The sequence below is a fragment of the Sceloporus occidentalis genome, unplaced genomic scaffold (assembly GCF_023333645.1).
Source record: "Sceloporus occidentalis isolate IW3139 unplaced genomic scaffold, rSceOcc1.0.p SCAF_10, whole genome shotgun sequence".
Lineage (NCBI taxonomy): Eukaryota > Metazoa > Chordata > Lepidosauria > Squamata > Phrynosomatidae > Sceloporus > Sceloporus occidentalis.
This window is the reverse complement of record NW_028316990.1, coordinates 10,612,008-10,639,887: the sequence shown is the minus strand read 5'-3', so window position 1 is coordinate 10,639,887 and position 27,880 is coordinate 10,612,008. Positions and strand designations below refer to the sequence as shown.

At 52.8% G+C, this 27,880-nt stretch overlaps 2 protein-coding genes across 3 annotated transcripts in view; both read right to left on the bottom strand.

The window, feature by feature from the left end:
- Nucleotides 1-5,422, bottom strand: part of PMFBP1 (polyamine modulated factor 1 binding protein 1) — a 61,723-nt gene extending 56,301 nt beyond the window's left edge. For both annotated transcript variants that reach the window (XM_089539854.1, XM_089539853.1), the window contains exon 1: nt 5,252-5,422. In XM_089539854.1, coding sequence (XP_089395980.1) covers nt 5,252-5,284 — 33 coding nt within the window. In that variant the 5' untranslated portion in view covers nt 5,285-5,422. The remainder of the gene's footprint in view (nt 1-5,251) is intronic.
- A 2,999-nt stretch (nt 5,423-8,421) lies between these two features.
- The window catches only part of ZFHX3 (zinc finger homeobox 3), a 231,408-nt gene continuing 211,949 nt past the window's right edge, over nt 8,422-27,880 (bottom strand). The window contains exons 8-12 of the mRNA XM_089540250.1: nt 26,798-26,928; nt 26,386-26,586; nt 21,845-21,947; nt 14,947-20,511; nt 8,422-13,561 (exon numbers count right to left, since the gene is read on the bottom strand). Coding sequence (XP_089396376.1) covers nt 11,928-13,561; nt 14,947-20,511; nt 21,845-21,947; nt 26,386-26,586; nt 26,798-26,928 — 7,634 coding nt within the window. The 3' untranslated portion in view covers nt 8,422-11,927. The remainder of the gene's footprint in view (nt 13,562-14,946; nt 20,512-21,844; nt 21,948-26,385; nt 26,587-26,797; nt 26,929-27,880) is intronic.

The window sequence follows — 27,880 nt, the reverse complement described above, 5'->3', positions numbered from 1 at the left end:
AAAATCTGTTTCCAGGCTTCTTGCTTGATCTGGATTAAGGACTGGTTAGAACCGAAGGATAGAAAATTAATAAAATTAGAGGGAGAAAAATTAACTTTTGGTTGGCATGCATACTTATACTATAATAAAGAAAAGACTGACAAGGAATTCAATAATCACTGTATTAGGAAACCGTTATTATGGATTTGGAAAAAAGTGAGAAAGAAAATTGGTGAATTAATCACACTAGAAACTTCTCCACAGGAAGCATTTCTCTGGAGAGAGAAAGGATTAGTAAAGAATTGGTTAAAATACAAAGACTTATTGGTGAAAGATGGGAAAACTTTTAGATTCAAATCAGAAGAAGAATTAAAAGAACAAAACTACAAAATTCATTGGTATTTAAAATGGCAACTCAAAGGAAGGTTTAAAACAGACCAGAAGGAAAATATAATCGCAGAGGAAGAACCAGAATTAGAGAAATTATTAACATTAGAAAATAAGGGCTTACTCTCTAAACTTCATAAATATTTATTAAAAACAGAATTAGAAAAAGAGATAATTAAAAACAATATGATAATATGGGCACAAAATATAGGACACAGTATAGAGTTAAGCCAATGGGAATATACCTGGAATAAACAATTAAAATATACTGGAAGTCAAAATATTAGGGAGAACTACTACAAAATGTTCTTCTATTGGTGGTATATCACTCCGGACAAATTAGCTAAAATACACGGAACAAACGATAAATGATGGAAATGTTCAAAAGAAAAAGGAACGTTTTTCACTGTTGGTGGTCCTGCTCTGTAATCAAAAAATATTGGCATGAAATTCATAACTTAATTGGGAATATGTTAAAAATTAAAATGGAATTTAAACCCGAAATCTATTTGTTAAATATAATTGAGAGCAAATTAGAAAAAAAACTATGGTAGAATAACCTTTCATTTAATTACTGCAGCTAGGATTGTACTGGCGAGAAAGTGGAAGGAAGAAAATATTCCAGATCTAAAGGAATGGACTGAAAAAATACATGAATTGGCCGAAATGGACAAATTAACAAGATTACTGAACGATGAAAACATGGAGGACTTCTTTAAAGAATGGGGATTTAAATATTTGAAGGGATGTCATATTGAGGAGGGAACAAGTTTGTTTTCTTCTGCTCCAGAGAACAGGACCCGGAACAATGGATGCAAGCGCCAGGAAAAGAGATTCCACCTCAACATTAGGAGGAACTTCTTGACAGTAAGGGCTGTTCGACAGTGGAATGCACTCCTTCCTCGGAGGGTGATAGAGTCTCCTTCCTTGGAGGTCTTTAAGCAGAGGCTGGATGGACATCTGTCAGGGATGCTTTGATTTGGATTTCCTGCATGGCAGAAGGGGGTTGGACTGGATCAGGGCCCTTGCGGTCTCTTCCAACTCTACGATTCTATGTGATAACTTTTTTACATCGAGAAGAAAAGGAACTATATAGAGAAGGCTTTAAAGATTAAAGAAACATTGAGAAATAGTAGTAAATGTAATCGAATTAAAGTATTGATAAAATATAAGTTCCTGTTTAATCCCTTCCTTCGGTGAGACGGACACATTAGCCGTACGCCAGGTATTTGGTATACCTTCTTCAGCAACATTCAGTTCTTTAACACTTTCCTTTCCAAATAACCCTCAGGCCCCGGTGCTTCTCCGTCTCTGGAAGCTCTTATTGATTGTGAGATTTCCTCTTCTTGTATTGGCAATTCCAACTTTTCTATTTGTTCTTTTGTAAACTGGCTTATTTTCTTTCCCCCCAAATATTCTCTTACCTTGTCCTCTGATTCACTATCTGTTACGTTTTCCTTAAATGAATTACTGTAATATTCTTGAAATGCTTTTCTTATTTCTTCCTGAGTGGTTTCCTACTTTAATGTTGTTAATCATTTTCTTATCTCTTTCCTTTTTTAATCTAGTCTTATTTGTTCCCTCAAAATAATTTTGGTTTACTCTTTTTAATTTATTTACCGTCTCCGCTGTGTTTTGTTGTTGGATTCTATGTTTTAATATAATGTATTGCTTTTCCATTTTGTCGTTTTCCTTATCTTTTGTCATCCTTTCCTTGAGAGCTTCCAATTCCTGTCTATTACCTTCCTCTTGTTTTTGTTCTTTACCTCAGATCCTCTTTGGATCAACATGCCTCTCATTACTCTTTTAAAGGGATGCCATATTGCCTTACTTTTCACATCAGTTGCATTATTTTCCCTGAAAATGTTTCTATTTCTTTTCTCATTATTTCTATATTTCTACACTGATATTATATACTTGTTTCCAACTTTTCTATATAAAACACTGTGTGCTGAAAAAGTGGGAAAGAAATGGAAATAATGGTAAAAACCGTGGCAGGTGAGACTCTCTTCCAGATGGAGGAAGCGTTTTGCCTTGATTTTTAAAGGGGAGGCTTGCTTCATGCGCTGGACGCTTTCCCTCCGCTCAGCTCTGCCCCCTTCTCCAGCGCTGCTTGAAACTGGCCTCTTCCCCACAATCCTCTTTCCGCACCAGAGAGAAGGAAGGGAAGGACCGGCCCGATCTCTTCCTTTCAGCCTGTCTGTCCCAGGCACAACAAGGAAAGTGTGGGACACAGCTTTCAGGGGGGCATGGCTGTCTCCCACCCTTTTAAATGCAGGTTTTCTAAAGAGGTGCTTGCTGATCTGGGGCCTGGCTGGGGAAAGGGTCTTGGGGCTCCCAGCACCCCAACAATGAAGCCGCCTGGACCCAGTTCTGCTCAAATCCCAGGCCTAAAGGGCTGCCGGGGGAGCAGAGGCCATGCCACACAAATAAAACTGTTCCGAGTGATTCTTCTTGGGTAGATAAGAAAGGAGGAAAGAAAGAAAGAAAGAAAGAAAGAAAGAAAGAAAGAAAGAAAGAAAGGAGTGCTTCAGGGCACGTGCCAGAGGAGTTTGTCTGCCTTGCCTCTCAGGGAGCATGGCGCACACCCCTCTGCCCTCCTTCCAGCAATAAACAGGAGCTTTGCGCCTGGTGACACCGAGGAGTGCTTCAGAACAACCTCACACCAAAACAGCAGATTTCTCAGGGATGCAAAGCTATTCAATAAAAAGCTTTTAAAGGCGTATTTTTAAACTTGCAGCAGGAAAGCTTTTCTGTGTCAAGACTGTAATTCTTATAACAGCATTGATCAAAATGTCATTCTTTTACGAGTGTACAATACCTTTTAATGGCATACAACAAGCCATTAGGGTTATACACCTCCGCAGAGCAGGCATCTTACTGGAAAGAGGGAGCCCTAGCCAAGAGGCAGGCAAGCCAAGCGCGGCTTCCCCCCGCGCCTCCAAAGCCTCACCCAGGGCGACGATCCCTTGGCAGACGGAAGACCAAGGCAGGCACGCGTTCCCCCAATCCTGGCCTGTGCCAAAACAGCAGTGTCCTCCTGGCTTTTGGTGTGGGGCAGACCCTCTCCCTGCCTCCCTCTCCCCAATCCCAGGTGACCTCCCCGTCTCCATCAGCCCAGCCTTTCTGCTGGAGGCTCTCAGCTTTCAAAGATAGAAACGGAGTCCTGGGAAGGCCTCCAGTGCTCTGGCTCTTGAGAGGTTTCAGAGTAGCACTGGAGAGACTATGCATTTGCTCCGCTTGGACGGAGCAGGGTCTGCTGGGAAGCCCGCAATGGCGCTCTTCAGTCTCTGCCCCAACTGCCCTCCACCTCCAGGCCTTTCCCTCCTGACGGCTGTGGAGGTCAAAGGAGCCCAGAGCTGCCTATCAGCCCTTTTTGCCAACAAAACCGTGGCTGCCCCTCTCCAGGGACACAAGGCAGGGCCAAGGACAGAGCTAGAGGCGCCAGGGCCCCCTGCCTTCAAGGGAGCCCTGCTTCTAGCAAGGATGCTGGCATCACAATGGCTGACTGAGTCAGGGGCTCCTCTGATGGCTCCATTCCTAAGATCCAGAGGGTCAAGGTGCCACAAGGGCCACCTCAGGGCCACAAGCCAAGCCTCTCAGGCCAGACCTTGCCGGACTCACCATCTCCTGCTCCTGTCACAGGCCTTAGACTCATGGAGAGACCTCAAGAAGGGCCCTGATCCAGTCCAACCCCTTTATTCTGCCATGCAGGAACTCCCAGTCAAAGCATCCCCACTGACAGATGACCATCCAGCCTCTGCTTAAAGACCTCCAAAGAAGGAGACCAATCTTTGTGCCACTGACCGGGTGCCGGGTGCGAGAGAGACTTCCCATACTAACTTGCCATTTCTTTTCCTTTCCTCAACAAGGGTTCTCCCCTGAAACAATCCACCGATGATGCCATTGCCAGCCACACTGGACCCCTGGAACCCAGATATATCCATAGCACCTTTGGGGCCTTGGTTCTGGAATACGCTGCAGGAATAATAACCCAGTTTGACACCGCTTTAACTGCCCTGACTCAGTGCTGGGGAATCCTGGGAACTGTAGTTTTGTGAGACATTGAGCCTTCTTCTCTGCCAGAAAGAGTTCTGGGGCCACAATAAACTACAATCCCTGGGATCCACTGAGCGCTCTCAGACCGGATCATTTCTGCGGAGCGTTTTGGACCTGAGAGGAGCCCTTGCCTTGGACCCTCTGAGGAAGGAAGGAGGCCCAGGCCAACAAAAGCCCATGCTCCCAACTCATCTCCCTCAGTTTGTCTCTCAGGTGCAGACATCAATCACCGATTAGACACTCTGAGTCGCTCCACATTTGCTAGGGAAGGGGCACAAAGGGATAAAGCCGCAGGGAACAAAAGCCCACCATGTTTTCACCTGAGAGGATGCCTCTCTAGCAATCTCTAGGCCCTCCATCTGCCAACAATGGCCATAGAGTTGCACTGGAGGAGCTACAAAGGCCTAGCAGAGGAGTGTCCGCTCTAGGAATCTCTTTCAGGGCCACTTTTGGTTGAAGCTGACCATAGAGTTGCGCTGGAGGAGCTACAAAGGCCTAGCAGAGGAGTGTCCGCTCTAGGAATCTCTTTCAGGGCCACTTTTGGTTGAAGCTGACCATAGAGTTGCGCTGGAGGAGCTACAAAGGCCTAGCAGAGGAGTGTCCGCTCTAGGAATCTCTTTCAGGGCCACTTTTGGTTGAAGCTGACCATAGAGTTGCGCTGGAGGAGCTACAAAGGCCTAGCAGAGGAGTGTCCGCTCTAGGAAATCTCTTTCAGGGCCACTTTTGGTTGAAGCTGACCATAGAGTTGCGCTGGAGGACCTAGAGATTCCTAGAGAGGAACATATTAAGCAAAGCAGCGAAGATGGAGGGATGAGCGTAGACTCACCTGTAGGGCGGCCTCAAGAGTCAGAGGCTGCATCCACACTGGAGAAATAATAACCCGGACTGGCACCGCTTTAACTCTTTTCTGGCCCAAGGTTATGGAATCCTGGGAGTTTGTTGTGGGGTCCAGAGCGAAGCTCCTCTGGGCCGCCTCCTCCTCAGCGTCGCTCCCGCTCTCGCTTCAAACGTGGCCCTCAACCGTCAGTGCCACCTCCTCCGCCGCTGAGCCCGCCCCCCGCAGGGCTCAGAGCCAACCAGCGCGGGCCCCAGCAAGGAGGAGGCGCTCATTGGTCCGCTCCGTTCGGGGAGCCTTGCTAAATGGCTAGCGCTCTCCTGCTCCGGACCAATAGGCAACCGCGGGGCTCGGAGGGGGCGGAGCCGGCGCGGACAAGCTCGGTGGAGAGGAGGGCGGCCTCCCGTTGCCTTGGCGACGCCCGGCAGGAAAAGGCGGGAAAGGAGGGGAGGAAGGCGGTGCTTCTCAGCCTCTGTCTTGAATTGACCAGAACTGGACATAGCGTTATTCCAGGCGAGAGGCCTGACCAAAGCAGAATAGACTGGCACTAGGACTTCCCTTGATGCAGCCTAGAATCGCATTGGCCTTTTTAGCTGCAGCCTCACACTCTTGGCTCATGTTCAACTTGTGTTCTACTAGGGCTCCTAGGTCCCTTTCATTAAGCCAGGTGCCCTCATCCTGTATCCCATCATCCACACCCTTGGCCCAAAGGAGGGGCCTTTCCCGCTTTTGCGCTTTCCTTCTTCCGCAAGGACCCTCACCTGCTGGAGTCCCTCCTGGGAAAGCCTTCAGACAAGGGCTCCAAGGCCTCGCCAAAGGACTGCCCTGGAGTCCCCTCCTGTGGCCCTGAGGGCCGCCTGTGGGCAGCTGAGGGCCTTCCCTGGGTGAGCCATCCCTGGGGCCCAGAACCCAGCAGCCCCATCCAGAGCCAAGAGCGGCCTGGATGCTGGCGGGCTTCTCCCTGGGTCTCCCTCCGAGGGGCCTGGCCTGGGCCAGGGCAGGCCGTCTGGGGTGAGGCCTCCCTGCCATGCGGTGCAGAGAATACAAATGGATGCAAGGGAAGCCTCATCTGCGCAGGCCTTGGCAAATGTCAATGCCACAGCCTCCTGGAGGTCAAGGGTCAAGGAGGAGGCTGCAGGTCAGCCAGGCCTCAGCAATTGTTTTGTGATAATAAACCAGGTGCCTGCGGCTCATAAATCTCTTGCGGGGGACTGTCAGCAGAGTCATTTGTGAATGCAGAGCCAGGCCCCCTTTCCTTGCAGAAATGTAAACCCTTTGCTGGAATGTCAATAAACCATCTGCTTTGACTCGTTACCAAACGGCTTCATCCAGTCCAAAGCCATCTTCCCTAATAAAAACAGAGTATTTATCTCCATGGCTATAAAAGGATTGTTTTCAACTCTTCACTTACAGTTAAGAAGCGCATTTAGTCTGGATTGATTTCCAATGCCGTGGTCATATCCTGTCACTTTCCATTTCTTGGACCCAACATCTCCCTTTAGCTACTTAGCAAGGGAAGGAACAAGCCAACTTGGGCCCAGAGACCAGTGCGCCAGGCAGGCATTTTTTTTTTTTTGGGGGGGGGGGGCATCATGGCCACAGCGGCTGCAGCTCAAAGCCCAGCTCCAGCCCTGCTGACCAGTCCCTCCTCCAGCTGCCAGGCTCTTTCCCACCCAAAGCCCTGCCGCAAGAGCTTTCTTCTGCCCTTTCTTCCACAATCCGGATCCATGGAAGATTCCAATTTGATTTGGGGCTGAGGGAAGGGCCATGAGGAACCATTCTGCTGGGTGCCTCCTCACCTGGATGGGCCTTGCTCCCCAGGCCCTTTTCATTACCTGCCAAACAAGCCTCCCCACCCCTGCATTGCTCCACAGAAGGCTGGGCCTGGGGTCTGCGCTGGAGAAGGAAGGCAAAGCAGAGGGGTGGCACCTCTTCTGTGGGCAAGGGACCCACTTCCCCTACACTTGGTATATATTTAGCAGTCCTGTCCCACCATGCGCTTGGCAAATGGAGAGCTCATGTTTTGAGTCAGATGCAAAGGGGCGGCAACATTTTGGGGAACGTTCACAGCACAGGCAGCCAAAGGGGTCCTCCCGCCTTCTCTGTCCCTTTGCAAGCACTGCTCAAAATGCCAAGTGAGGAATGATGCACCAGCCATGCTCTCCTGACCCAGACCCAGGCATGCAAGCAGCAAGGCAGCTTTCTTCCTCTGCTCCTAGGAGGGCCCACCGCAAAGGGACAGGGCTTTGGGGCTGGAGGTGGAAGTCTCCCAGGGAGAGCAGCACCCCCAACTCTGAGGAATAGGTCAATCCCGAATTTGCCCGTTCAAGAGAGGGATGGCTCCCCTGCCCCCCGAGGCCCTCCCTTGGCAGATGGGCCTTTGGGCTCCCAATGTCTGGAGCTCCAGACATTGAAGGAATCTCAGGTTCTTGTTTGCTGGGGGGTTGTGGGGGTGGAAGATCACCCACATTGCCCCACAAGCAGTTTTTCCTCTCTTGGCTCCCTTTTTCTAGGAAACCCAGCTAGGCCCAGGACTGGCCAGCCTCTTAGTTTGGTTTCTCCCCTACATCTGACTTTTCCTTGGCTCCTCTGACCAGAAGCTTTGAAATCATGGCTGCAACAGGCAAGTAAGCTCTCTGGCATCATAAGAAACCTGAAAAGAGCAAGTGGACTGCCATGCCAGGCTTCTCCCAAGCATGCTCTGGGGGCGACTGCCAAAAACCGTCCCAGGAGTGTGCAAGAACCTCTCGGGCAGCAAACTGTGGGCTCTCCATATTGCCTCCCGTCTGCTCAGGTTTGCCATTCAGGCGCCAGGCAGAGACCAAGGTGGGGGAGACCCACTCCTCCAAGGCAGGGTCTGGAGCCCGCTCCCCAGATCCCATCCCCGGGTCCAGAGACGTGGAGGGCTTGGCTGGACCTCTCTGGGGAAGAGCGAGAGGCCTGCCTGGTTGTCTCACCCAGAGAGACACTGCTGCTGCTGCGGCCACTGCCCGTGTCTCGCACCGTCTGACCCACGCCAAGGCGGTCCTCCTCCTTGTCCTCCGTCCGGCAGACAGGTGGGCAGTGCGGGCATTTCACACACGCCTGGGGACAGCCGAGACAAAGAGCTTTTGCTCATTTTTTTAATGTATCACAATGAGCAAGAAACATAGTTGATGAAATATTTTCAAAGGAGTATATTCAATAACCATCTACAATCAACTTAACTATGACAACAAAGTGTTTTGTGACAAAATCTTTTCTTGTTGTTTAGAGTTCCGTGTGGTGTTTTTTGTTTTGTTGTTTGTCCATCTCCAAGAGTTTTGGTACAGTTCGAGATCAGCATTGTTACAGTAACAAAAAAGCTAACAAGACTACATTATAGAAAAAACATCAAGAACATTATTTTTGGTTTCACTTGCTCTAGTTTTTGTACATTGCAAAGGCTGTTCATATACCTCTTCACCTCATGTATGCCTTCCGTTTTATCAAGACTTGTCAGGCCCCCCACCAGCTGCCTCCCCCCAAATTGAACAGATGAAAAAGAGTCACTAACATTTTGAGTCTCACAGTGGACAGGAGGGTCAGTGCCGTCCACCCGACCGACCGGCCACCAGCAGTCCTGCTTCTGCGGTAAGAGAGCCAACTATGCCAACCCACATGGGGATCCCTCACCCCATTCTCTGCCAGCACTCCCCCCGACCCTCCTTTCCTCCCCTTGGAGCCCAGCGTCTCAGGGACCAAGGTGGGATCCTGGGGAAAGAGGGGGATGGAGGCCAGGGGTGTGGTACCTGGAGGGGCAGCCATGGAGGACCCTCCTGCCCCCCAAAATGGAGGGAGGCCTGAGCCTGTCCTGGTGCAGGGCTGAGGGTCAATGGAGTGGCCAGGGAGGGCAGTGGCAGAGGGCAAATGGGAGGTTGCCCATCAGGCGGCCCCCTTGGGCCCTTCCAGAGCAGAGGTCCCTCTCCTGGCAGACCCCTGCATCCTTCGCCCTGGGGATATTGGGAAATGCAGTGAAACACGTGTGGGAGGGAGGGAGGGGGCCGTGTGTGGCATTAAGTGATTTGAGGGGGGGGGGATTTGGAAACAGAATGATTTCAAAGCAGACCACCAAACCTGGCAGGTAAAGCTAGTGTTAAACTGGCAACTGATACCACACAGGGAACCAAAAACAAAACAAAACAGAACTTCTATATGGTACAGAGTAACATTCAACAGTTAAATGGCAAAAAATATATATATATCTATATATTTTTTCATAGAATTACAAACAAGTTAAAATAATGGAAACTCAAAAAACTGTACAACTTCAAAATTTAAAAAATGTTCATCTCAAGCAAGGGAGAAATACAAGGATCTTTGTTAAAAGGGAGGCGGCAATGTCTGAGCCCAAGGCTTGCGCCTGCTTCTGACAACAACAACCACAAACATATGTGACGGCGGGAGGCTGGCCGCTGTGCGCCAACCACGCGTCCATGCAACCCGGGGGTCCGGGTCCGGGGGAAGGAGGAGGGCATTGCCCACTGCCTCCCCTCCGGCCAGAAATGTGTACCACAGCTGAAGGCTGAGCACCCGAGCCAAGAAGGGGTGGAAGGAGAAGTCCGGGTCCGGAGAAGAAGGGGCAGCCCTTGGTCAGACCCCCGAAGGTGCCAGGACATGGTCAGGGGGTGGCCAGGGCAGAAAGGGGCAATGAGGGGCAGCCCCCTCCCCGCATTCACAGTCTATGTTCCCTTTTGAAGCATGCAAACGGAGGGTGGGAGGCAAGGGCAGCTGGGCTTCTGGGCCAGAAAGTGGCAAGGCAGCCCCACTGCCCCCCAGCCCCCAAATCTACCTGGTAGCAGCACAAAGTTATCCTTCCAACATCCGGAGAGAAGATGCCACAAAGGGGAAGCAGATGGAAGGAAGGGTGTGGGGCAGGAGGAGAAAGGGGGGACCCACCAGACCCTCCCATGCCATGCCATGCTTTTTGCTCCCTCGTCTCCCGCTTGCACCCGGGCCCAGGCCTGTGAGACGCCCGCCTGAGAGGACGCCTCTTTGGTTTGTGGAACTGTGGCTGAAAACAGAAAGAAACCCTCGAGTCAAAAGAATCCTTCTTGCTCATTCTGCACCAGCGGTGAAAAGGGTTGTCTTTGGATTTTATTTAAAGCATGAATCTCTTTTGAGGAAAGAAAAACAAAACAGGGAAAACAACAAAGCCCCCTTTCGCGGGCAACAAGCATAGGATACGTGAGGAAAAAAGTCCTTGGGAAAGGAAGAAGGGCATCCTAGTGACCCAAACGAAGGCCGACACTTCCAAAATGGTGTCTTCTGAAGCATTTTTTAAAAAACGAGGAAAGGAAGTTAAAGAAGAAGAACAAAAGGAGGAGGAGGAGGAGGAGAAGAAGACAGAGTTAAGTGCACAAGGGTAACAGACATGTATACACCTTAAAAAGTTTCGAACCCCAACAAAAATATTCTGCAAGGGATGCTACTGACCCCTTGGAAACCCTTGGATTTTTCCCCCTTTAGTTTTTACAAAATAATTCTGCAGCCGCCCTCCAAGAAACGAAGGCGGCGGCCGAAGGAAGTGGAAGAGTAGGGATGGCGGAAGGGCCAAGGTACAAAGGGGGAAGCGGCTGCTTCTTCGGTGGGTCAGTCGGTGGGTCGGGACCTACCTGGCTAGGAATGGACAAGACAACATCAAATGAGAAGCCGTCAGCCGGACCATACAAAAGCTAAATGTACACAAAGGGGTTCTTTTTCTTCTTCTTCTTCTCTTTTTAAATCTACCATACTGCTTCAGTTCATATCCAATGCAACAATCTACTCAACACCAAAAATGGCCATATCTATCATAAATACAGAAAGTCAGTTGTTTTTTAAAACGCATTTTGAGCTCCAAGTCCATCACACTCTTTTGCGTGTTGCTGTTGCTTTTCCTTCCTCTGAAAAGTGGGAGTGCTGAACTTTCCCCTCGAAATTGGCTTCAGCAGAAAAGCTACCCTTAAGATCCCCAGAAAATTAACTCAGTTCACATTGTTTCTCTTATGAAGACTTTCTGCCCATTTTTAAATTAACAACCAAAAAAAATCCTTTTCTTTTTGGAAAAAAAATTAAAAACTGAAAAAGAAATTATATATCTATATATCTATATATATATTTATATAAAACAATGATTCTGAAAACCGAACAAAGTGTGAGCGATTGACCTGAGAATAAAAAGACGTTACATTTCTTTCTTTCTTTCCTTTTATCAAGCCATTGGTTCTGAATGCTAAGACAGCAAGACATTTAAAACTGTGAGCAGTGGTCTGCATTCCCATACAGTTATGCCGGCCTCTGCTGTGCTCTTGGGGTTCGGGTGGGGGGCGTTATTACTGAAGGAGGGGGTCTGGAGCTCCACATACAGATAGACTGACGGACAGACTGACGGACAGACGGACGGACAGACAGACACTGGAGAGGCCAGAGGGGCGCGTGCCTTTGGGGTCGATCCAGTCTACCTCCCATCAGCCAAAATGCAAAAAGAAAGCCATGGAAACGTCTGCCGGCATTGTTATATGGGAAAACAGCCCACACTCCTCTCTTCCTTTCTATTTTTCTTTTTTGGTTAGAAGCTTTGGAATTGCAGTTAGTCTGTTTCTGAAATTGGTTTGTTAATATTTTTTTTAAAATTCATTTCTTTTTTTAAATTGTTCATCTTCAAAGCTTACAATCTAAAGGTGTCCATTTCCACGCCAGCACCGAGACCACTGTCCTTGGGGCAGTTCGGCTGGTCAGGCGTCTCCGTGGCCAGGCTGGCCGGTCGGTCCGACTTTTGGCTAAGATCCGAGTCAGACTCCTCCAAATAGTCATCTGTTGGCATCGAGGGCTGAACCCCTGAGGTGCTGCATGAACTTGAGGTAACCGTTGAAGATGAGGAGAGAGGAGGAGGAGGAGGCGGCGGCGGCAGAGGAGGCGGAGGGGGCTTCCCTGGGGTGGACCCCTGGGCGGCCGCTTGGGGCCAGGGCTTCCTGGAGGCGTGGGGGGATGTTGCTGCTGTGGAGGAGGGGGAGGAGGAGGAGGAAGGGGGTGAAGAGGGGCTGTCATTTGAGTGAGCGGCAGGCTGCGAGGTAGATGTGGTGCTAGGTTGGGGGAGGCAGGCGGAGTGAGGTAATAGACTGGGGTGCTCTTTGGCGTTTCTTGCTGCTCTTGGGATTGTTCGATGTTTGTGCGGGGCAGACTCGAGATGCTGCCGGAGGGCTTCTTCCCCGCACACCGTGCTCTCGCACGCCACGCACTGGAACGAGCTGCTGCTGCCACTGCCGCCGGCAAGCACATGAAGCACCATCTCTTGCAGATTTGCCACGGACTGGCCGAAGTAGCAGAGGGACTTCAGGTGGTCGCTGGCCGCCTCCTGGCTGCCAAAGCCTGCCTGGCATTTCCGGCAGACCAGCCGGTACTGCACCTTTGGGACAATGAAGGGGTCGCAGAGGGAGTCCGCGGCCCCGTTGCTTTCTGCCTCAGGCTCTTCTGGGGGCTTGGGCAGGTGGGGGGGCGCCTCAGGGGGTGCGTTTTTCTGCTCTTCCTGTTTGGGGGGTTCTTTGGCAGGATTTTTTTCTGGGGTAGCAGCCCCAGAGGGGGTGGGGGTTTGGCTTCCTTTGGGCTGCGGGGGCTGCTGGAGCAATTTTTGCTGCTGCAACGGCTGCAGCGGTGGCTGCGATGGTGGCTGCTGCTGCTGCTGCGCTTGCCTCTGCTGCTGCTGCAAGGCTTCCTGCAGGCTCTGCTGATATTGCTGGTACTGCTGCAAGAGGGAGCCTGGGGACAAGCCAAGCAGGGCCTGCGACAGAGCTGGACTGTAGGGGAACAGCCCTTCCATGCCATACATGGGCTGGAGGTACCCGCTCTGCAGTGCCCCTGGGATCTGAGGGGCATAGTAGGGGGAGAAGCCCGGGACAAAGTAGGGGAGGAACTGGCTCGTCAGCAAAGCTGTGGGGTCCGAATTCAATGCTGCTTGCAAAGCCTGGAGCTGGCTGGGCTCCACAGAGTACTCCACGGTGGGCAGCATGGCAGCAGAGAGGGCAGGGGCCAGGACAGGAGCCTCCGCTTTGTCCTTCTTGGGGGCTGGAGGGGGCTCCCCCTTGCCCTTGGAGGATCTGTCCTTCTCTTTCGCCTTCTCGCTTTCCTTGTCCTTTCGGGGGGCAGACGGGGGCTGGGGGGCTGCTGCTGCCAGGGCTTCTGCTGGGGTGTGGGAACTCAGTGAGGCTGAGGGCTGTTTATTTGGTAATCCAGATGTGGGAAGCCCAGGAGAGGGGACGCTTGTGCCAGGGAGAGCCATCAGGCTGGGCTTGGGAGACGTTAAAGCTAGGAAGTCAGGAGAGAAAAGAAGAAGAGTTAGGTGTGGGCAGAAGATTCAGCCCTTCTGCCCAGGAGCTGCAAAGGGGCTGCCAGAAAATGGGCCTTGGAGGGCAAAGGGCAAGTGACTGAGGTTTCCAGGCTTAGACACACACATGCTGACTAAAAGGCTGTGGGGTGGCATGGAGGGGAGAAGAGCATCCAATGCCAGGGCAAGAGAGAGCAGTGGGCCAAGTGAAAACAGCTGGAGGAGAAGGGCAGGGAAGCAGACTCAAGTCCAATGGAGCCTCTGCCAAAAGCCAGGCAGGACAGTCCCTTCTCTGTGGGGAACCAGTTGTGCCATATGAGTCCCCTCCCACATTTGTTTGTTGCCAGGAAAGGTTCCCTGAGTTCCTCCACTCCCTGGAAAAGCCACAGCCATCCTTTAGGGCAGGGGTAGGCAACCTGCGGCCTGCGGGCCGGATACGGCCTGGCAAGGCCTTGGGACCGGCCCCAGCCCGGTCCTGCTGCAGATTGCCGCCGGGGCCTTTGGCGTCTCGCGGGAGGGGCATGGTGGGGCAATTGTCTATAGAAGCCTCAGAAACATGCATTTATCTTAACATTTTTTACAAAATCAGCAAATTTTTTTGCGTGTCCTCCATTTTTTATCTAAAAAGTGCCCTCCATTTGAAAATTTTGTCCTACATTTGTTCCGGTTTATTTATTTATTTAATTTTTTAAAAAATTATTTAATTATTTATTTTTTGGCTTCGGCCCCCCAGTTGTCTGAGGGACAGCAACCCGGCCCCCGGCTCAAAAGGGTTGCCTACCCCTGCTTTAGGGGAAGCCAAAGGAACCCACCTACTCCCTTTTGCCAGGTGCAGCTGGAGGCAGATGAGCTTCCCTCAACCAAACCAATGAAAACCCTTTGGGTGCAGCTGGCCAAGAAAGAGTGGCTCTATGCTGCTCCCCCCTGCCCCCCCAAAAGTCCAAGGCACCCAAGAGGTGGCCAGGAGGGCAGCTTCCCTGCCAGTACTCTCCAGGGCTCCAACTGGGAGCCCTGGGAACGCTGGCAGGTGAGGGACCCGAGGTCTGCTGGGTGCGAGGGTCCTGGCAGGAGAGCTCAGGGCTGCTCTCCCTCCTGATCTCTCCTGCACCAGCCCAGATTTGTTCTGCCCCAAAGGACAGAAACAAGAACCCCATTTTCCCATCCCTTCAGGCACCTCCAGCTTTTGCCCAAGTGAAGGAGTTGCTTTTGGATCTGAAAGGCAGGTACCACAGCTCCCAACAACCTGCACTCCCAGGCCTGGACCCTGATGCAGGTGGGGGAGGCTAATGGAGACTGGCCTTCTTGGGAGGCCCCCCTCTGCCCTGGGTTTTCTGAAGGTCAGGAAGGAGGAAGGGGAGCAACTCACCTGTGTTTGAGGGAGTGAAGCTGGGCAAGGAGGGGCTGTTGAGGCCGGGCAGAAGGACAGGCGGGATGCCCTGAAGCGTCGCTGGGTAGGTGGCTGAGAGGTTCAGCGTCTGAAGAGGGGGGCTGTCAAACAGGCCTTGCTGCTGTGTCGCCAGGCCGAGGACTTCATTGGCCTTCTTGATCCGGTCCAGCTCCTGCTGCGCCATCAGCTGCCGGACCGTAGCCGGGTCAAAGTACTCTTTCTCTTTGTCCAGCTGGCTACCAATGGTGTCCTTCACTTTTGAAATGTGCTGCTGAGAGAAGATGTGGTCCCGCACAGACAGGCGGGCGCTGTACTTGATGCCACACAAAGTGCATTCCGTTTTGGGTCCCTCGTAACTCGCCTGGTTAATGCCGAAGTGCTTGGCCATGCTGAGCTTGGCCTTCTTTTCCTTGGCACGAGCGTTTTGGAACCAAACCTGAACGACTCTCTTGGGCAGCCCAATGTCGTTGCCCAGGACCTCGCACTCCAGCATGGTGGGTGTCCGGTAGTCATTGAAGCAAGACTTTAGCAGCTTCAGCTGGAGATTTGTCATCTGCGTGCGGAAGCGCTTCTGCCCCGGCCGATCCCCGCTCTCTCCAGACTTACTAGCCGAGCCGCTCGTGCCAGGGCTGGGCGAACAGGGGTCTGCCAGGCTGGAGGTCTCGCTGTAGTCCACGATCCCTTCATTGTCGTATTCCTTGCTATAGTAGCTGGGCGCTGGGCTGACAAGGCCAGAAGACAGCCTGTCCTCATACTCTGACATGGCGATCATGGCGGCCTTGGTCAGACCTTCACTCGGCCCCGATCCGCATTTGGCTTCTGTGGAAAACCCGTTGGTGCTGTCATTGTCTGCATTGCCCTCATCGCCCGTGGTGGTGTCTGTGATGGCTGTGTTGACGGAGGAGCAGTCATCGTTGTCCAGCTTGCCTGGGTCAAAGCTCAGGTGGACGGAGGACATGGAGGGGTTCTCAAAGTCCTCCATCCCTTCAACCTTGATGGAGGACGGGCTCAGCAGGGCCCGAGGGGAGAGCTCCAGGGACTTGCCCATGGGGGAGAGGGGGATGCCTTGGCAATCACTGCTGCCACCAGGAATTGGCAGGTGGGAAAAGCCAGCCCCGTCAAAGAGGTCTCCCTTCACCTGGAGCCCTCCATCGCAATCTAAGAGCATGGCAGACAAGGTCAAATTGTACCCAGCCCGCTTGGCTTCGTGCCAGTGCCGGGAGCGGATGTGCGCTTCCAGGGCTGTTTTGGCTTTGAAGAGTGCCCGGCAGAAGGGGCACCGCCGGTGAGCCTGGGCAGGGCCCACTGCCCTGAACTGGCCCTTCCGTTCCCGGGCCCGGGTGTTCTGGAACCAGACCTGCACCACGCGCTTCTTCAAGCCCACCTCATGAGCGATGTGGTCCAGCATCTTCCGAGTGGGGTTGGAGTCAAGCAGGTACTTCTGGTAGAGGACCTCCAGCTGCTCAGGGGTGATCGTGGTCCGGAGACGCTTGTCCCTCTGGGGCTCCTCCCCGCCGGTGCTGCTGTCATTTTCCCCAGGGCTGGCGCTGGCCTTCTCCTCCAGCTTTCTCTTCAGGGTGCTGACGGTGGAGCTGGGCGTGGAGGGCGACGTGGCAGAGCTCAAAGGCAGCTGGGGAAGGGTCCCAGAGAGCAGCTGGCTGGCCAGGAGGGGGTTGCTGGGGTCAAAGAGCATGAAGGGCATCTCAAGTGTCCTGTCCAGGAACTGGGGGTGGATGAACTGGTTCTGGGCACTCAAGAAGTGGAGCTGCTGGTGCTCTTGCCAATGCTCGAAGGAAGGGAAGGCCAGCTTGCACTGGTCACACTGGTAAGGGATGAGCTGAGGAGGCAGGTTGGCCAGCTGCTGGGGAGTGGAAGTGTGCAGAGGCTTGGGGGGCAGGTGGGAGAGCTGTGGCGGGGTGGGGCTGGACTGGGGCAGGATGCAGTGAGGAGGCTGGGCTGGCTGCTGCAAGGTGGGTGGGGAAGCCTTTGGGTGCACCGAGCCAGACTTGGGCCCTACTTGGTCTTGCTGCTGCACCTCCTGCTTTGGTTGCGTTTGCTTCTCTGGAGTTTGGTTTTGCTGTGTACTTGGAGGTTCAGGTTGCTTTGGTTTCTCATCTGCTGCTTCTGCTTGGGAGTTGTACGTGGCAGAGTCTTCATCAGCCTCAGGGGTGACCTGTGGGAGGAAGGCCAAGGAGGAGGAGGAGGAGGAAGTGGAGGAAGAAGAAGAGGAAGAGGAGGAGCAGGCAGCATTGCCGGAAGGTGTGGGGGTGCTGTAGGCCTGGGAAGGCATTGGGGTGCTGCATGAAGAGCTGGTGGGTGTCAGGAGTTCTGCAGCATCCATAGAGTCCTCATTCTGGCTGTCCTCCTGGCCTTCTTCATCCTCATCCTTATAGCACAGCTTCTTCTGATGCTTGATCAGGTCGAAAATGCGCTGGAAGATGAGGCTGCACTTCTTGCACTGGTAATTCAGGTTGCTTGTTCGGATATACCTGTCATTGGTCAGCTCCCGCCTCTCCCCATCTTTCCCGTCTCCCTGATTCTCGTAATTCTTCCGGGCCTTCTGCCGCGCATTCTGAAACCACACCACAATCACCCGGGTAGGCAGGTTGAGCAGGTTAGAGAGCTGCTCGAATTCATCGTCCTTCGGGTAGGCGTTGGCATCAAAGAAGTCCTGCAAAACCCGAAGCTGGTAGTCCGTGAAACGGGTGCGAGAGGACCTCTTGCTCCCCCAGTACTCATGCTTTTGAGGTTCTGGGGAGGGAGGCCGCGAATCTACCTTCAGGTCCTCCAGGCTGGTGATGGGAGGGTTGCTGAAGTTATACGGGGAGTCCTTGTTGCGCTGGCGTTCTTTGAAGAGAGTGTTCCGAAACCAGTGCTTGATCACCTTCTGGGGCAGGCCAGACTTATCCGCCATCTCCTTGATCTGCTCCTCACTTGGAGAATTGTTGATGTCGAAGTACTGCCTCAAGACCCGGAGCTGGTCATCAGTAATGCGCGTCCGGGGCCTCTTGTTCTGTTGTTGTTGCTGCTGCTGCTGCAAGAGGCCCGGGTTGAGCTGGTGCTGGTACAGCTGGGCCAGGTCTGCAGGCAAAGAGTCAACAGGACCCAGCTGTGGTGGCAGGGTCTGCAGAGGCATGGTCTGCATCATCAGTGGGGAGAAGATAGGCAGCTCCATGGGCATGGAAAGCTGAGTGAGGGGCAGGGACGGCTGCGCTGGTGCAATGGTGGGAGAGGTGATGGGTGGAGCTGAAACTGGGATGGTGGGCGTGGAGGGCTGCTGGGGGGGTGCGGCAGGCAGCGGTGGGGGTGGCGGCGGCGGCGGCGGTGGTGGCGGTGGCTCTGGTGTCTGTGGCCGCAGCGGATAGAGCTGGTCGTATTGCTCCCGGTACTGCTTGGCAAACCTCTCCAGCTGCTTGAAAGGGAAGTAATGCTGGTGGACATGCTCTTGGTGGCTCTTCAGGATGAGGATGTTGGAGAAGAACTTGCCACAGGAGTCACATTCCAGCTTCTCTAAGCTGTCTCCCTGTTCTGTCTTCCCTGCCTTCTTCTGCACCTTCTGCTTGTTCTCGTTGTACTGGATGACCAGCTCAAACCCAAAATTCTCCAGCAAGGCCTTTGTGGCATTCCCACGTGCATCTGATGCAATGCGGGGAGGAAGCAGGGAAGGTTCTGACGGGCCCACCATTGCCACTGTGCTTGCCGTTGCCGCTGCCTCCGGCTTGTCTTTGGGCTTCAGGCAGGTGTTGGGGGGAAGCTCCTTTGTGGCGGGGCTGCAATCCCCCCTCTCTCCACTTTCCCTCTGCCCCTCCTTTTCCTTCCCAAGGGCTTTGCTCTTCTTCTCCAGGTGCTGGCTCTGCTGGAGGATGCAGTGAGGTTGCGGAGGGGGATGCTGCTGCTGCTGCTGCTGCTGTTGATGCTGCAGCAGCATCTGTGTGTGGCTGGGCTGGGGCAGCTGCACCTTCAAGTCATCCAGCAGGTTGGGCCCGGTCCCGGTCAGTGTGAGGGTCCCACTGGTCACAGGCAAACTCACATCTGTGTTCAGCTGGAACTCTGCACTTGGAATATAGAAGGGGAACAGGAGCTGCTGCTGCTGCTGCTGCTGCTGCTGGAGCTGGAGGAGGGTCTCAGTGGTCATTGGGAAGTGGGGCAAAAGGGTTGGGTTGAAGAGCTGGGACTGCAGAAGGGCAGCCTGCTGCTGCAGTTCTTGCTGGAGCTGTGCCTGAACGTGGGCCTGGGCCTGCGCCAAGGTGTGCACTTGCTGCTGCTGCTGCTGCCGGGATGCAATCATGTCGGCCAGTTTCTTCCGGTTGGTCTCTTTGGGCTCCGTCGATGAGCCAGAAGTGGCCACAGAGGTGGTGCTGGCACTGAGAGGGGTGCTGAGCAGAGGGATCCCTGTGCTGTCACATGAGATCTGGCCAAGCAGGCTTGGGACAGGGGCTGCACTGGTGCTGCTTGTGCAGGTCGTGGTGAAAGAAGTTGGGGCAACAGCAGGGATGGTGGATGCGGAGCTTGTGGTCACTGGGCTGGGTGTGGAGGAGGCCAGGGGGACGCCACTGCCGCTGCTGCCACAACTGCCTCTAGCAGCTGCAGGTGTGGGGCCTCCCCCCACTGCTTCCAGCTTGGCCGCTCGCGCTTTGGTCTGGTGGAGGACAGAGCGCATGTGGATCTCCAGGGTGGAGCTCTGGCTATAGGCCACACTGCAGGTGCTGCACTTGAAGGGCTTGTTGTCGGGACTGCTGGTGGGCTCCGGGTGGCCGGTGCTGGACTCCTGGAGGGCTCGTTTCAGCTTGTGCAGGTGGGAGACAGAGTTGTAGTGGACCAGAAGGATGTTTTTCTGGGTGAAGGATTCTTTGCAGACGGTGCACTTGTATGGGCGGGACGGGTCCAAGAATTTCTCCAGGGTGAAGTTTGGCCCCTTCCGGAAGGGGAGAGCCCGTTTTGGCTCTGAGCCAGAGTCCTCCTGCACAGAGCCAGCATCACTCCCAGTGGGGCTCTGCTTGTCCTCTGGGTCGCTCTCCTCCTCTCTGTCCTCGTCACCAAGCAGGGTGTGTTCTTCGGCCAGTGACGGATCGCCCATGGCCAGGAGGTCTCCGTTGACCAAGAGCCCACTGTACAGCTGCTGGATGTCCCCTTCACTCAGCTCCAGGTGGCTGGTCTCAAGGTGCTTCTTGAGGGCCTGGAAAGTGCGAAAGCTGCGCTGGCAAAGACAGCACATGGTGGCGGCACGGATGACATGGTACTGGGAGTGCAGCTGGAGCTTCTCTATGGTTTTGAAGGCCAGGCTGCACTGGTTGCAGCGGTACTTATAGACGTGCCGGTCGGAGACAGGCAGCTGGGGCCGCTTGGTGTGTGCTTCATTGAAATGGGCCTGGAGGGAAGTGGAGCTTTTGAATGCCTGGCTGCAGCCCTTTTTCCAGCAGAGAAAGCCCGCGTCTTCTCTGGCGGAGGGCTGGTCTGGTGGCTTTGCTTCTCCCAATTGCTCCAGCTGTTCAGAAGGTGGTGGCGGCGGCAGCAGCAAGCCTTTCCCCAGTTCCTCGGAGGTCTCTGTGGGAGAGAAACAGAGGAGAGTCAGTGAGGCACCTAGAGGCACTGTCATCAGAATCTCGTGTTTGCTGTCATCTGGAACTGGGCTTTCACCCTCAGTGGCCTTTTCTCAACCATACCTCTGACAAACATCTGGCCACAGGACTGGCACCTCACCTCCCCAGCCAGCTCTCACCAGGAGGAAGGATGCCCTGTTTCTCCCCTTCGGCATTCAGGGCTTCCCAATCTGATGAACCATATTGCTATTTGGTTCTATTAATATTTTTGTCAGTTGTCTCCATGAAAAATACATATTTTTGTGCAGTTTTCACCTGGCATTTGTATAGCCCAAAGTATTTGAGGAAATTATTTTGTGCAAAAAATACATGCAGGCTTTTTATGGAAAATGTTGCTGGGTTTTTGTGAAAAAACCAAAAGTCCCCCTTCCCACAATATAACCAATTTCCAGAAACATAACTGGCTTTTGCTTTTATTTAAATTTTACACAAAAGAAAATATATTTCTGGGGAAATAAATTCTGTGCAAAAATGTGGTTTTGTACAAATTTCCCACATATATTTCTTTGCAGAATAATTTCCTGGAACTCTTCAAGATGTGTTAATACTGAGTGAAAACTGAACTTCTGCTTCTGCGTTACTCTTCTTTACAGGACTTCCCAGCAGTCAGAAACAAATAACAGTGAATATCTGTTCTGTTCCTGGAGAGGAAGATCACAGGAGGCCTGGGAACATCAACAAGGAAGCCTTGCTGTCCAGCACTCTGAACCAAATGCAGAAACTGCCCCAGACAGCAGGTGGGTTCGCTGGAAGAGAAGGAACACCTTTTTGCATGTTCTTCCACACAATGCCTGACCAGCAGAACATGAGGGCCACCATTTTGCAGCCCAAGCCCCCTGCTATGGTTCAACAGCCTCGGGCCAGCTATGAGCCTCTCTACACAACTGTAGAGGACCCTGTTGTGATATGCCTTCCAGTTGACTTATGACAGGAGGCTTGCCATTGCCTTCTACAAAGGCTGAGAGAGTGTGGCTGGCCCAAGGGCACCCACTGGGGTTTCTAGGGCTCCCAGAGTTCTAGCCCAGCATTCAAACCATCACGCCACACTGGCTCTCAGTAGGTGTTATGGGAACAGTATTTGCATGTAGCCACAGAGCAGGTGGATTCACTAGCTGTGCCTTGTGGGCTCTGGTGCTAAAGCATCCTTCTCCCCCAACATCCCAGTGTTGTGAGTCCCAAGATGCAGCAGAGACTAGTCCAAACATGCCAAGAGACCCTTCTGGGATGGGGATGGGATGGGAAGGTTTGCCTCCAAGACCCCTCTTCAAGTGACTGACCAGATAGCTTGGCAGCCTCATCCGTGCTGGCATTCCCATCTTGATCTGGCGTTGCAGCCGGGATGAACATACTGCTGGGCATCATGACCTCTGGAGTTGTCACCTGTGGATACCCAGAAGGAGACAAACAAAAACCCTCTCAATAACTTTGGACACAGAGAACTTTTTAGCACCATCCAAATGCCTGAGGTGCCAAGCTTCGGTTCCTTTCAGAGACTGTCATTTATTACACAAAGCTCAAAGCTGCCAGAAATGTTTCTGCTATTATGTTCTGGACATAATTAGTGGCACACTCTCTATGTGCAACCAATTAAGTATGTAAGTTGAAAGGCCCACTTTAAGTAGCAGAGACCACAAGGAAGGTTTCAATTAAACCGCATCTCGGAAGGAACACCATGGTCTTGAACTACGAAAGGCTGGAGCACTCTGTTCACAGTGACTTGTCACCATAAAGAAGGAGCCAGAGAAAGAAAGGAAGGGGGGAAAGGAGAGAACCTGTAAGAAAGAGGGCAGTCAGGGGCTGAGAGGGAGGAAGGCAGGCTGGAGAAATAGCGGCCTCCATGCACATGTCCATGCTCACTCGCTCATTCTCACTCCCAAGCTCCAAGAACAAGCAGTGTCCTCTGATAGCAAAGATCAGAAGGTCAACGTCTAGGAAATCCTCCAGACTCTGACTTTTGTTATGGCTAAAGAGAATAAAAGGAACCATCCAGGCACACACCACAGATGATAAAAGGGAGCCAGAGACAGGCAGAAATGTGGGTGGCTGCACAGACCTATGGGGGCTGGTCAGCAGCCTTTGAATGAGAGGAGAGAGAAAGAGAGAGAAAGCACCAGCCTCCCACAGCAGGAACAGCGGTGGCCACTTCCCAAGGGAAGGGGGCTCCTTCTGCAGGGGTCCATGGCACCCGCCTCTAGCCCCAGCTGTGCAAAGCAGTCCCTGGCAGCATCACTCAGCGCCCGCCTGCCCACCCTGTGAGCTAAAGTGGCAGCGAATGTATGCAGGCACAGGTCCTCTAGAGCAGGTGGCCATGTCTGATATGCCACATATCCAGCCATTTTGCTGCAAGAGGAAAGCTCATTAAAACAAGAGCCCCGTTTGTTAAGCAGTGAAAAAAGAAATTAATGCTCAGGAATTATTAGGAAAGGTTTCTGGAAGGAAGAGGATGCTGCTAAGCAGCTCTAGGCTGTGGCCACAGTTTAAAGTAAGGACCTGGCAGGCTCAGAAGACTTGAAAAACCAGACAAGGGCAAACCAAATGGTCAAGAGGCTGGAGCACGTTCACCACAAGGAAGGGCTAAAAGCCTTGAGGCATTTCAGTTCTTGGGGCAAAGTATGTGTGATTACAGAAGTGGAAGAAGTGTGGCAGGGGAGAAGGTCAGAGAGAGGGGATTTTTCTTAAAAGGCAAGAAATCTAGGCCATCCACTGACATTGATTGCCAATAGGTTACAGAGCAGACAGAAGAAAGTATTTCTCTAAAGAATGAACACAAAGCTGATGAGATTAATAAGTGTGAGAGACTGTGGTGGAAGCGGGTTTACAGGACCTTTTCAGAAGTTTTAAACAAATACATGGAAGGTGCATCTATTCAGAGTTATCAGCCATGGTGCCTCAAGGGAGGCCCTCTTTTTCCTCACAGGCGGCAATGTCCCTGGGGAAGCCAAAAGGGGACTGACCACTTGACTGCTGGCAACAGCATAAACTGTAAAACTGTGGGCAGCCTCTTCTCCGATGTGTGTGAAATAGCGCAGAGGGCAAGACAGAGAGAGAGAGCATCCTGATGGACGTCCCAGGCCAATGGCCACAGCACTGGACGGCCATTTCCCTGCCCCACCCAGCCTCCAGAAAAACCAGAGTCACTGGAAAATGCCCTCCCTGAGTCCCATCCCATGGAGGCTGCCCAGGACACCAAGGCCAACCGTATCTAAAGTCCGTGAGAGGTCCAGCAGAACCAACAGGAACCCAGTCTCCCTCTCAACATCTCGGCCAAGGTTGTCCACAAAGAGAAGCAAGCCATCTCTGTCCCTTTACCAGACCTCAAGCCAGACTGAAATGAGTCTGGAGGATCTATCTCTTCTGCCACACAGGCAGCCACTTCTGTTGCATGGTCAACCACTAAGGGTCCGTACATGCATCTGGGTGAAGGGGAACTGGCCAGCAACACCAGTGGGCACTTCACATAGGCCAACACCCAACAACAACAACAACAGGAGAAGCGGATGGCAAGTAAGCCCAGAGATCTGCAAGAGGTTTTCCCATGGAGTGTGGTTCACACCCTGCAGAGGACATTCACAAAGGAGAAAGCCCCATTCTCTGGATGGAGATGGACCAGAGAGGCCTTCCCAGCTCCCTCTGGCCGCCTTGTCCTGCCCAGAGAAGGCAGACCAAAGGAGAAAGAGTCCAGGAAGAGAGGCAGAAAGAAGGGTGGACAGACAGGGATGGAAGGAAGAAAGCCCAATGGCACTCCTGGTACTATCATTGGAAGAAGCCAGGTCTCAAAAGTGATGCAAATAATTCCAGAGAAAGAGAAAGAGAGAGGCCAGTGGAGCAGGGCAGCAAATTTGATCCAATCTTAAGGTGCACATTATTACAGCAAAGCACCCTCTTTCTGCAGGAATCCAGGAGGGTAGCCATCCAAACTAAGAGACTCCGTACGATGGATCAGTAATTGTTTTCATACACTTTAATTAGAAAAACTCAGATGGCTACGAATAATAATGGAAGAGAGGCTTTTGCACTTGAAAGGTTGAAGTCAATCAAGTGTGAATGACGGCAAACCTAAAAAGAGAGCAAGGGAGCGCAATTCATCAGCCGTCTGTTGTCTTGCCGCGTCTTTAATCATAATTCCTGATTGGGATTCAAGAAGGCAGTAAGCAGCGATTCTTTGTCTGCCTTCACCTTCCGTCAATTAACTCTCCCTGAAATATAATCATCAACCTCACGTGCTTCTCTGCATCTCAATCTGCGGCTGCAAACCAGCCTTCCTGCCTTCTTTCGGTGTGTCTTAGCTTACCCATCCTTCCTCTGCTGGCTAGGCTCTTATGAGGCTGGAGGGCAGAGGGGTACCAAGGGGCACTGAGGAAGGGAGGACCTCAAGAGGCCATGCTTAACAAGCCAGGGGCTCAAACGGGGGTCTGTCAGGGCTGCTCTTCCGGGGCCCACTCCCAGCAAGGCCCAGCGGCCACGAGAGTGGCAGCCACGCACCGGGGGTCGGAAAGGGGGGCAAGTCATCCAAGCTGCGGCCATCTCACCAACAGGAGGGCATTTGGGCAGCAGAGGCACAATGGCCGACAGAGCAGCTGAAACTCCTGGGCTGTCCCAGAGTGTTATGGCGAGAGAGTGCGCCCCTCTCCTCCTCATCCCTTTGGAAGGATGCTGGCACTCACCCTCCCTGAAACTGCTCTCCTGGGCCCCTGGGCCCTTCCCCTTTCATGGGTCACGGGCGGCACCCCTCTGCTCACCCCTCTCCTGCCCCCCCCGGCTGCCCTCCTCCCTCCAAGGCTGAAGTCTAATTGGACCAAAATGAAATCTGCGCAAGAATCTGAGGAGAGACAGCATTAACATCTCAGCTGGTTGTCCATGCTGGGGCTGGGGAGGGTGACAGGAGTCTGGCAAGATGAGGTTCCAGAACCAGACAAAGGAGGCAATTTCCATTACAAAGGCAGACCCACTGACTGAGCAGCAGGCGAGTTAGAGGAGGAAGAGGAGGAGGAGTGTGTGTGTGTGCGCGTGTGTGTGCGCACGTGTGTCAAGCTGGAGAGAAAAGCTTCATTAGGCTCAGAGAGGCAAAGCAAAGGCACTATACCAAGGTCACTTCTAATTTAGACCACCTAATTGGCAAACACGGCTCCAAATGGCTACCATCTCACAAGGCTCAGAATTAATGAAGGCCGATTATTTTCATTACCTTCATCCGAAATGGGGGCCGAGGCCGGGTGGGAGACGGTGGGGAGGCGAGGGGGCCAAGAGTGTCAGCGGCTGAACGACAGCAGAGGGCTGTGGGGAGGCTTCGGGGGGAGGAAGAAGAGGCACCCACAGAAGCAGCCCCCAGCCTCAACCAAGGAGCCAGAAAGGAAGGAAGGAAAGAAGGAAGGAAGGAAGGAAGGAAGGAAGGAAGGAAGGAAGGAAGGAGGGACAGAGGAGGACAGAGTGGGCCAGAACAGCAGAGGGCCTGGGGAATGGCTGCCTAGCCCGCCAGGGTCGTAGCCCAGTCGACTTGCCCAGAGGGGACTTGCCTCCCTCCTTCCTGCCCTCCCTGTGTGACTCCCACTGAGCAAGGAAGGCCCAAGGGCCAGCATTCCTACCTTCCAGGTGACCAGCACAGGCCACAGCCTCTCTGTCCAGGTTTGGCCCATTGCGCACATGAGCAGCGTCTGGTTTCTGCTTGCCTCCAGAGGACGGTGTGGGACGTGGGCAATGACTGACATCTCTAGCAGTGGCCATGCATGCCATGCATTCTCCCCCAAACGCTCGCTCGCTCACTCGCTCGCCTACCTGCCCGCCCGCCCACTGGGCCACTGAAGGCAGCCTAGTCTCTCACCGTTAAAATGAGCTTCTCAACGCAGTCAGGGGACACACTGTGCAGGTGGGTGAGGTGCAGCTGCAGGTGGATTTTGTTGCTGAGCATGTCCTGGCAGAGCGGGCACCGAAGCATGGGCTGGATGGAGTGCTGCGTCATGGCATGCACCCTCAGCCGGTTCACGTCTGTGTTGCAGTACTTGCAGTATGGGCACTGATACATCTGGAGGGCAAAGAGAGAGCATGCATTTTGGTGGGGTGAAATGCACAGAAGGTCGGACGGGGACATCCTCCGGCCCACTCCCCATGTCCACCTGGCTCCTCTCGGAAGAGGCTACCCTTTTCAACCCTTAGGCAGTCTTGATGCAGCTTGAACGTGAGATATATTGTGTAAAGGGGTAGGCAGATGTAGTCTTTGCGGAACAGCGTCTCACCTGCTCCAGTTTTGTCTCGTCTGTTATTTTGGGCCATTTGGTAACAGGAGACTCAGAGCTCCTTGGAAATGGAATGTGTTTGGAAGATGCCGGGGCCTCTGTCAGCTCCTTCTCAGCCTGCGTCGCTTGTGCTGCAGAAAGGGCAAAAGACAACTATGTGAATGCACACACTGGGTCTGGAACAGCTTTTGGGGAAGAAAGACATTCACAGACTCAATCCATCCCACCCTCTCTCTGAATTGGCTTTGTTTACTCTTGGCAATGCCACTGCGTATAACACACCTGCTTGGCTCCATAACGTCAAGGTTAGGCAAGGAGTGAGAGAGAAGGAGGGCAATCTGAGAAGGCAAAATGGAGTGGAAGCTCCAAATAAAGTGGGGCCACAAGAAGCCCAAATATGTTGCCCTGTCTCTAGATCATTCCTGCAACTAGAAACCACCACCTGCAAAGGGCCGTGCTCCTAAAACGGAAGAGACATATTTCACAAAGCACCATTGTGCCTTGGTTTGTCCCAGTCCAAGGAACCACCTTCTCTCCATGTAGCAGCACATCCAGCCTTCAGCAAACAATGAATGGGATCTAGCACTGAGGGTCCAACCAGACACTGCACAGCTCCACTCTTGGGACTGCTCTGAAGGGTCTACCAAATTGGCTCCAAACTCCCCCCAGGCCTCATGCTGGGATAAGGCTGGGGTCAATGAGTGCCTCTGGGACCACTCTGGAGAAGGAGCCCAGGTGGGGAACATGACCAAAAATATCCAGAAAGACTGGAGCTCAATCCAGGCCAAAAACGAGAAGAACATGGCAACCCCTCTCTCTGTGTGAAAGCCTTGCAAGGCATTTCTTCTCATCCCGCACCCCACAGACACTCAGACCTATCCAGCTCACTTTGCACCAGGACTCCTACTGTGATTTCAATGCAGAGATAAAGAGGGTCACTGATGCTAAGGAACAGGGATATGTGAGTGCCCTCTCTCTCAAACACACATGCACACATATATATGAATGCTTGACCCCAACCCACGGAAACCCAAGAAAGGCTGAACAAAAGGCAGAGCATGTTCCAGGAAGGTGATCCTCTTC